The 10,271-nt window shown below is 33.2% G+C and overlaps 1 protein-coding gene across 1 annotated transcript; it reads right to left on the bottom strand.

Moving 5' to 3' along the window:
- Positions 1-243: 243 nt before the first annotated feature.
- Positions 244-9,112, bottom strand: LOC131162165 (alcohol dehydrogenase-like 7). Its single transcript, XM_058118360.1, has 10 exons — positions 8,927-9,112; positions 8,671-8,807; positions 8,525-8,571; positions 6,865-7,190; positions 6,400-6,482; positions 6,114-6,189; positions 5,783-5,943; positions 5,497-5,661; positions 4,359-4,471; positions 244-523 (listed from the first exon to the last, which is right to left on the bottom strand). The coding sequence occupies exons 1-10, from the start codon at positions 8,976-8,978 to the stop codon at positions 454-456; spliced, it is 1,230 nt and encodes a 409-aa protein (XP_057974343.1). The 5' UTR covers positions 8,979-9,112; the 3' UTR covers positions 244-453.
- Between the last annotated feature and the right edge of the window lie 1,159 nt (positions 9,113-10,271).

Below are 10,271 nucleotides of genomic sequence, written 5' to 3'. Positions count from 1 at the left end.
TTCCTTTGTTGACTGGCATCATCCTGACTAGTGCTAATAAATATAAGGGAGAGATTGGTTCCTTAGAATCAAAGTGGAATATTTAAGGGATATTATTTATAAATCCCTCCATTCTTAAAGCGTTGCCCCCAAGGGCTATTAGAAGTCTTTCAAAATCATTTGTTACTTCGGTTGCAAGTTGTAACGCCCCCAAAAATATTCCACAATCAATATAATAATGATATCATCATATGATACCCCTGATACGACAAACACAACATCCATGGACCCAACGGGGTCCAGGGTAATACCATCCTATAATTAATTTAAACAAACAAACAACAGAAGTAAAATATTCTTCTAATATCATACATACCAGAGTACTAACCATCAATCTTAATATCAATATTTCCCAAAGTATATTACAACACAGAGTGTCCAAAAACCTTTAGATATAAACAAAATAGTGTTCTACTAACACTCACTCTCAGCTAACTCGTCTAGATCTTGCCTTGAAGCTCCTAGACTCGATTTCCTGTAGGCCCTGAAAAGTTGATATATTTATTGGGGTGAGACACTTCTCAGTAAGACGGATTAGATTATTATCAGTGTGTGGCTAACATGAGTTTTAGTGTAGAAAATATATCCATTAAATTATATTTAAATGCAAAGCATTGTAAACTGTACTCACACCTAGATGTTTACAAAATATGTATATTTTCTTTCCAATTCATAACCTGGCCCATCAATACCCCCATTATATAAATCTACAATTATGTAAATAAGAACCTCCCTGATTGGACCATCATAATCACATCATGTAATAACCCCACATGATTGGGTTGTGCGGTCTGAAGACTGGGCTTAGCCCTGCCTGGCCTACTACCAGGCTATATCAAACATAACGTGTCTGTAGTCTGATTTGTTTACGGCAGCCTAGTCCAAACTCTAGGGGTGGTCCACAACTCTTCGCAGGCCAAATTGACATCCACTACCAGCATTCTCAACATAGTGTGGTTGCACTAGCATACATATATATATATATATATATATATATATATATATATATATATCTATCTATAGTTACGATATCGAGCATTCACTGTCCATCAAGGTTCTTAGAACATACATGGCAATTTACATAATAAAATGGATAATTTGTTCATATTTCTCAACATATTTCGTGAGCATTCCTCCCCAACGTCTCAATGATAACTTTTTAATAACCACGTGATTAGCATATCACCGTGGACTCACAATTTCTTCATTATTCACAACATTTCCAAGCTCAAATCTCATTATAACTAGATCACGGTATAAAACCCGTATTCTGTATATTAAACCACCATTTAGTATAAAAATCCCAATTTTGCGATGTATACCATATCAATAATCCACAGGTTAATTATGTATTTAAATAATCATACTCATGCCACACTATTTGAATATAAAGTCATAATATAATAAACTGCCCTGGGAAAATATATTTTGCTGAAAATAAGGATATGATCATCCCTAAAATTTAGTTCAACTCAAAATACATGTTTCATTGGTAAAACAGAGATGGTCACCACACTCACTTTAGTTTTTTCCCAAATCCAAGTATTATAACCAAAACAACATTTTCATCCGCCCGATTAAATCAGGAAATTATATATAACACTCCCGTACCATATATTACAATTTAATCGATTCACATTTCAAAAAATAGTTGGCATAATCTAATCCCCTTACCTGTCCTTAAAAATCTGCCTATCACGTTCCTTGGAATGAATCCTAACTTTTCCATAAACTCGTTGAGGAAAGGAAAATCAGCAAGCCGAGAGGAAGGAGAGAGGATCAGAGAGCATGAGGGAGACCCGGGAGAGTTTTAAAGAGAGAGTGAACTCCCAAACCATAGGAGAGAAACTTATTTTCCTAAAAAAAAATGAGCTTACACTTATTTATAGATGAGCTGGTTTGGAGAAAACCGTCGACGATTTGGCCACTTACCAAACCAAAATCTTCCTCAAAATCTCTCGGCAATTGAAATCGTCGACGGTTTTCCTAATATTTCCAAAACTGTCAACAGTTTTCTTGAGTCCTAATAACTGTCGACAGTTTGGTGTTGTACCAAACCATTTCCTTTATTTTCTTTTTCTTTCTCTTTTCTTTTCTCTTTTCTTTTATTTTTATTTTCTTGGTTCGGGTTCTTACACAAGTGATCGTCAATAACTTATGGACACAAAGACTAGATATCAAACTTTGGCATTAATAAAATGACATGCTCCAAGTAAGGGAAGATATACTTCTCATAACAATCATGGTGGTCCTATTAACTAGACTGGAACATGTATGAATATGCTTGTTAGGTGTAGAGAGTTGTGATCGTGATGGGGATCAACATTCCCCAAACATAACATTTGCTAAGATGGTGTCACGTGGATGCATTCGCTGGGATGAAGGCAACTGCGCACCTGTACAAGAAAATGCATAACTTCATCTACAGAGGCCCAAATAACCTAATTCCAATTGGGCTGGAAAGAAGACTCCCATACCTTTCTTTAGGTATAGGGAAAACCATGAAATTCAAATTGTGCACGGCTTGGCAGCCCAATAACAGTAGGCATTCGTCAAGAAATTCTGCATCACATGGACAGCTGCACACCTCTCACCAAATATGCCATAACTTTCCCAAGAAAAGTCCAAATTGAGTGGTTCAAAGTGTGTTGCAAAGAAGACTTCCATATCTTTGATTTGGTATATGGTAGGTAAACTAATTCAAAGTATGGAACGTCTAGAAGGCCGAAGAATGAGACTTTTTTTTTTTGTTTTTTTTTGTTTTGAAAATTTTACATTTTTGACTTTTGGTTTCATTTTCCATTCAAAGCTTGTTATATTTTATTTACTTATGGTTGGAGGGTTGTTCCAACACCTCTATATATAGCTGGGCATGTAAGTTATTAGGGACATCAAGTATTTTGAATTGAATCAAGATTTGTTGCCTTGTGTTTAAGCTTTAAGCTTGTTCCCTCTTTGTGAGTGAGTGGTGAGAGACCACATCCCTTCTCCTTTGGGGATTGAGTGGTGAGAGGCCACGAGATTATCATTATCCATTCTCCATATTACCATTCCAGTAGCTATTTTGTGAGATTAGTACTTCGACAGTCAAGCAGATCAATCACAACCCCAAGAAAAGCCAAGAATCATCATTCAAGATATCGAGCAAGGTTCGAGTGTGTTGTGCTCATCATTCCGAATAATTTCAGTAAGCTCATTTCAATTACTTCCAAAATAACTCCTAGATAGCCAATATGATATTTACCTTCCATTAGCCTTTTCAAAATATCCATTGTATGCCTTTGAATAATATCTGTAGACAAACTCTTCAAAATCCAAAAGATTTTCATACTTGAATGCTTGATTGTGTCTTATTCTAAGAATATATAAGATGCATGTTTAGGCTTATTTCTAAGGCTTGAATCTACCATCTTTCAAGTAATTATCTTATCCTACTTGATTAGGTCCTTAAGGACAAGTCTACATGAATCCTATAACTTTTTGAATTTTCCACAACCTGTAGTTCTTGCATATAATTTATATTGGTCATTGCGGTTAATTAAATTCTCATCTTAAAGTGTATTTGGTGTGTGCATTTGTGAGAGGGTCTTTGGTAGGACTAGGGTTCCTAGGATTGTCCTACATCAGATCGCTATTGATAATCACTCATTTAATCAACTTCTAAAATATAGCCACCAATGAGTAGAGGGCTAGCTTAATAAGCTTGTGGAGCTCATTACAATGCAATATTTATTTATTTAATTTTATAAAAATGTATTCGTTGGTTATTGTAATTGCATTTTTTTAATTCAAATGAATATAATTTAAGATATAAAAGGACAAGTGAGCCTCTTATTTTTCTTTTATTATATATAATTTCAACACATTTTGGTGGTGTGTAAGAACATTACTTACACACATTCAATCATACTTAATTATTATTCTCTTATTATTAATAAATATTCGCTTAATAGTATAAGACTCATTTAAATTGTTACCAAACTGAATTTGCAAATTTTAACTCTTACACAACAATCGAGCCTTGCCCTTTTTTCACAGAGAGTTTGAAAGAAAAAGAAGAAAAAGAAGAAGAAGAAGTAGAAAAGAATCACATTCTACAACTTATTTGAAAAAAAAAAAGCAATTATGTCGGGAGAACATTCAATCGTGTTTAAGAGCATGAGTTTCGAACTTACGATTTTAATTTTTATGAATCTCAAAATAATAATAATAATAATAATAAAGGGTCAGTGCAATTTTATATTATAATTTATTCAAATTTATGTAAATTCAAATCTAAAGTTCAAACTCCATACTTTGTGAGCAGAGATTTAACTTACTCGTCCATCCATATAATGCAGCGGAGGCTTTTTCCTCCCATAAATAAATCAAAAGCTTTGTTTATGTCTTCAAATTTCACTTCATGTGTAACAAATTCATCTAGCTGTAGTTCCTGAAATTATTAATAATTCATAATAAATAATAGTAAAAGCAAAGCACTAGTAGATAATCACCCTGAGTTCTTGCTTGGAGTTACATTTCATCCAAATCTATACACTTAAATTCTCGATTTGACCTATAAACTCTAAAACATAGGGTTAGATGGTGAATAAAAGTATAAATTTCATGCCTTGAATTTATATTTTTTAATATGGACAAAGCTCCATACAACTACGTGTTGCATTTTCTTATTTTTAAATTTTAAAATCAAACAAAATTAGTGACAAGTAAAATAAAAACTATTTATTATTAGTTCATTGTATATAATATTTTATTTTTCTACACAACTAAGCAAAAGCAGTGAACTCCTTCAAATTTTCCTTATCTCATTTCTTTCATGCTTTCCAAGTTCCAATAGGAGCTTAAACGCTTCATCCTCTATCTATTTTAGACATTGAAAATTTTAAATTTTCTTTTAAGATAGAGACAGTAAATTATATATTTTTATTTTTGAGATATGTAATTTGAGCATTGCTTGGTTACTTTGTCGGTAGAGCAAGAGAAAATGAGATAGTTTTAAAGAATTGAGGTTACCTTTCATTCAAAGCTATGTCTATTTTAAGGAAACAAAATCATAATATAAGAATTTGATAGTTTTAAAAAAAATTAAGAGATGTTATCATAGTAATGTAAATAATAATGCATCATAACATTCAATGGAGAATGATAATATCTTATTTTTAATATGAAAAATTAGGAATATCTATTTTTTATCGTATTGCATGTTAGATGAAATAACACAAAATTTTACACAATTGACTTCTTAATAAATTACTATATTCGGTACAATTTATATTCTATTCAAACTAATCTCATTCCATTCTAGGAAACAAATGTAATCAAGGAGTAGTGAAATTTTACAATGCATTTTATTTTATTTTTAACAAAAAAAAGGTGTAGAATTAGGTTATATAAGTACGTTTTCTATAAATTTCATAGAGTGAACGGATGTAAAGATAGTATTAACCAATAAATTACCTTGTCCATATACCGTTTCACGAGGATTGGAATATCAGATTTAGCTTTGAGTCCACCAAACAAACATCCGGTGAGGATTTTCTTACTTAGAAGTACGTCCAGAGAATTTATACTCAATTGTGCCTCGGCTGATTCAAACCCTAGCACAACTGTCTTTCCCCAACCCTAGAATTAAAAATACATTTATTTAACTAAAATTCCATACTCGATCGATCCTACTAAAAACACATTTTCATATTGCAAATCTTATTATACGATTGGGAGAAACAAGGAGAGGCAGACGAACCTTTCGGCAACAAGCAAATGCTTCTTGTACTAAAGATGCCAAACCCACACACTCAAAGCAAAAGTCTGCACCCCCATTAGTCATCTCCTTAACTATTTGACTTAAACTTTTGTCTCCACAATCTCTTGGGTTTATTAACTCCGTAACTCCAAATTTTTTGCCTATATGAAAAAGAGAAATAACATTGTCCAAAATTCAATATACATATATATATATATATATATATAATATGTGAGGGATAAGAAAGATAAAATTATATTTTGCTTGAATTCAAAATCCAAATATAAGGCTACAGTATATTAGTCATTCAAAAATAAGGAAATAAATTTACCAATTTCAAATTTGTCAGGGTTCACATCCACACCAATAATCCTAGCTGCTCCACAGAGTCGGGCTCCCTCGGCGACCTACCAGGAAAAATCATATTCATAAAGCAAATGCTGCATTTGAAAGTATAGATTTTAAATTTTAAATTTTAATTTAAATGAATTTGAACAAAATTTAATATAATTTTATATTACATATTTTTTCAAATCTAAACAAATCTAAATTTAAGGCTAGCTTCTTCCAAACAAAGGGAAAGTGTTTTAATTTACGGGTAATTATAAATATCATACTGCTAATCCAATTGCTCCCAAGCCGAATATTAGAACTGTTGATCCTTTTTCCACGTTTGCTGTTCTCCAAGCAGCTCCAACTCCTACAAAAAAAAAAAAAAAAAAAGGACATGTTATTTGGTATTTATTTTTACAAATTAAACATTTTTGCACATTTTTAATAAAGAATAATCATAAAATTACCATGTGGATTAACATAAACCAAAAATATTTCATTTTTTTCTCTAAAAATTCAAAAATTATAAGTCATCCAAAAAATATTTTCACTATTTTAAACCTTTTTATAAAATAGAATTGTCCTTGGAATACTAAAAATTGAGTTCAAAATTTTAAACATTTAATTGAAATAATCATAATTAATTTTAATTTTATTTCTTTCAGAGATGGGTTACCTCCATGGTGCATCCCAATCTTGATGGAGAGAAAAATAAAATAAAATAAAATAATTAAATTAGTGTGGCTTACCGGTGGAGATGCCACAGCCGAGGAGGCATGCCCTGTTGGGGGGAATTGCAGGGTGAATTTTGGCGACATTGGCGACGTCAACTACTGTGTACTCGCTGAAGCTGGAGACGAATAAAAAATGGTACAACACTTCTCCATTCATGTCCCTGAATCGGCTACTCTCTTCCCTCACCATCCATGGCGAAAACTTGAAGGGCAGATTTGTGCACAGGTTGCTCTTCTCCGACATACAGTCTTCGCATTCTCTGCATTCTGCTAAGAAAGTTGGGATTACTACGTCTCCTTCCTCCACCTCTTTCACATTCTCCCCTACGCTCTCCACCACCCTGCATTAACTCCACGTTTAACATTGTAGCATGTTATTTGAGTCAACCTAAAAATGGATTACGTTGGTTCATATAATTTTAATAATCTAGGAAAGTAAATTGACACACCGCAGCGACAAAATGAAAAAAACTACTCGTTATGAAGCTAAAGATGATTTTTTGGAGGCTGAATATTTCTTTATCATGTTCTTTAACTTTTTTATGAGGTCAATGATTGACATTTGCCTTTATGGGGATGAAAATGAAACGTTGAAGCCTCCCTTCTCTTTATTTCCCTATATATATTATCTTTCAATATTTGAAAAGAAAATTTATTACGACTCCAAATAAGGTAAAAAATTTAAGTACCTTTTAGGAATCGGGCTTCCTCTATTAAAATAACACAAAATTTTTATTGAAGTTGGATTCCCTACTTAATATAAGTTCAGGGACACAAAATTATTAAGTCGAACTGTATTACTTTTTAACGTATAAGATGATTTTATTTCTTAATTATTTTTTTTAATTTTTGTTTTTTTATTTTAAAAGTGAAAAAAATTAAAAAGGAGGCAAATTTGTTATTACATTGTGCAGAAGAAAAATAATAGAATATTAGTAATATGTTTAGAGTACCAAAAACATATTTTAGAGTAAAGTTCTAAGTTTTGACCGTACATGGTTTATATGAAGTTAGTATGATAGTTTTATTGCATTTCGAGACATCAATTTTGAATCTAAAATTTGGATTTGGGTGTATGCAGATAAATTTTATATTATATTTTGTCTAAATCTAATACAAATTTAAGTTTAGTACCTCTCTAAATATAAAGTTTATCTAAATAAAAAATTAAACTATATTATTCCAAACTTAAAATGAGAAGGTTTAAAAGTGAAATGAGAAGATTTTAAAAGATAAATACTTAAAAGAATGGTAGTTATAAGGATTTCTTTTTTTTTTTTTTTATGGAAAATATCGCCACAGATATCAGCAGTGTGTGGTGGGAATTATGCTAAGGTTTCTGACTCTGATACGTCGTTGTCGGTCTGTTTCTTGTGATTGGGAAAAATTTTTGGGTGAGCTTCAGCCGGCAGGCTTTCTCCATCACAATTCCTCTTTTGGCAACGATAAAAAGAGGATCGCAAAACTTGCATTTTAATTTTGTAAATTTCTATTCATCACACACTGGCATGAGAAAATTTCAGTCAAACAAATAATTTGATAGGATTTGTTAAGTGTGAAATTTTAATTTATTTTCAAAAATTATATGATTTCTAAAAACACATTTAATTTGCTTTGAATGATGAAACAAATGAAAATGAGGAATGGAAGGAAGGATTAAAGAATTTGAAATTACCCAACAGCTTCATGGCCGAAAATTCTCGGAAAACAACCAGGAGGATCCTGCGAATGTCATATAATCACAATTTGTATAAATAATGAACGGAGGGATTCAGATTTCAGAGTGTGAAACGATAGAACAAAACTGAAAGAATGTGTTACTTTCATTTTCCAAAAAGTGACGTCGGTGGAACATAGAGATGTGCAGATGATTCGAATCCGAACTTCGTGAGGCATCGGCGGCGCCACCTCCACCTCTTCAATCACCAGAGGCACCCCTGCTCCCCGGCACACGGCGGCTGCAAATTATTTTGCGCTTTCAGAAACAGTTAAGAGAAAACAGAACATCAATCCAGAGAGAAATCCAAAAAACAGAGCACGTTTGAAAAACAAACAGATTCGGACTTCGATTACTCACCCCTGCATCGTATTGGCTTGGCCTCTGTTTTCCGGCACACTTGCTTATCCATGGCGACTCTCTCTCTCTCTCTCCTCTGTGAAGTTCAAGGCTTTTTTTTTTTATGTAACTATATTGATCAAATGAATTTATACAAACATAACTTGGGCATACCCACTGACCCACGTATAAGGGAAACCATCCCCTACAATCAAAAGACCAGACACAATGGTCTCCCTATTACCTCAATACATCAGGTAAAGCATAACATAAAAAAAATACCCATTTTCACCGTATCAAATTTACCATAAACCACTCTATATGTGTGACTTTGAATCACCTTCAATTACTCCATTAGTCGTGATGACCTTTCCTTTAAACTTCTTTTTATTTAGGAAATGCCAAATGTGTACTGCCAAACAAACCTTCTTCCCAACTGTCCGGATTCCTGTACCTTTAGCTTCTTTATGGAGCCATTTTAAGGCTGTTTTATAGGAGTCAGGGCCCTAGTTATGCCTAGCCAAGATCTAACCAGATAGAAACAGAGAGCCTGGGAAAAATAGAGACCGAGAGAAAATGAAATTTCATTGTATTCCTTTTCCACCCTAGAGTCATCATACAAAGTTGTATATATATACAGGGGAGCAAGCCAGAAAAATTCTCTTACAACAAACTAACATAAAAACAAAATAATAAAGAAAGCAGAAAATATTCTTTTGTAACAGAAACATATTCTCAAGCTGCTGATGGTTGGGTATTGCTGATACGCCCCTACGAGCCAAACAGGCCTGGAAGAACAATGAGGCTCGTTCTGAGAGAGGCAAATCTGGAAGAAGATAAGGGTTTAGTGAAAATATCAGCTAGTTGATCCTTACTTGAAAGAAATGAAACCTGAAGAGCTTTGGCCTGAATTCGATCTCGAACAAAGTGATAGTCAACGTCGACATGTTTGGTGCGAGAATGTATCACATGATTCATAGATAGATAAGTTGCTCCCAAATCATCACAATAAAGAGTTGGAGGTGTGGATAAGAAAATACCCAATTCAGATAAGAGAGATTGTAACCACAGTAACTCACAAGTTGCATGAGCAAGAGCTTTGTACTCGGCCTCTGTAATTGATCTGGCTATAGTGGATTGATTCTTTGAGCTCCATGAAACTAAGTTGTTTCCATAAAAGACACAGTAACCTCCAGTGGATTTTCTGTCATCTAGACACCCTGCCTAGTAGGCATCGGTGTAGGCAACTAGAGATGAAGTGGTAGAAGGTTGCAGAAGTAAGCTATAATGAAGAGTATGCTTTAAATATCGTAAGATGCGCTTAACACTCTGCCAATGACATAAACATGGAGCATGCATATATTGA

This window comes from Malania oleifera, chromosome 8 (assembly GCF_029873635.1).
Source record: "Malania oleifera isolate guangnan ecotype guangnan chromosome 8, ASM2987363v1, whole genome shotgun sequence".
In the NCBI taxonomy this organism is placed as follows: domain Eukaryota; kingdom Viridiplantae; phylum Streptophyta; class Magnoliopsida; order Santalales; family Ximeniaceae; genus Malania; species Malania oleifera.
The sequence above is the reverse complement of the archived record's forward strand: the minus strand, read 5'-3'. Positions and strand labels throughout refer to the sequence as shown.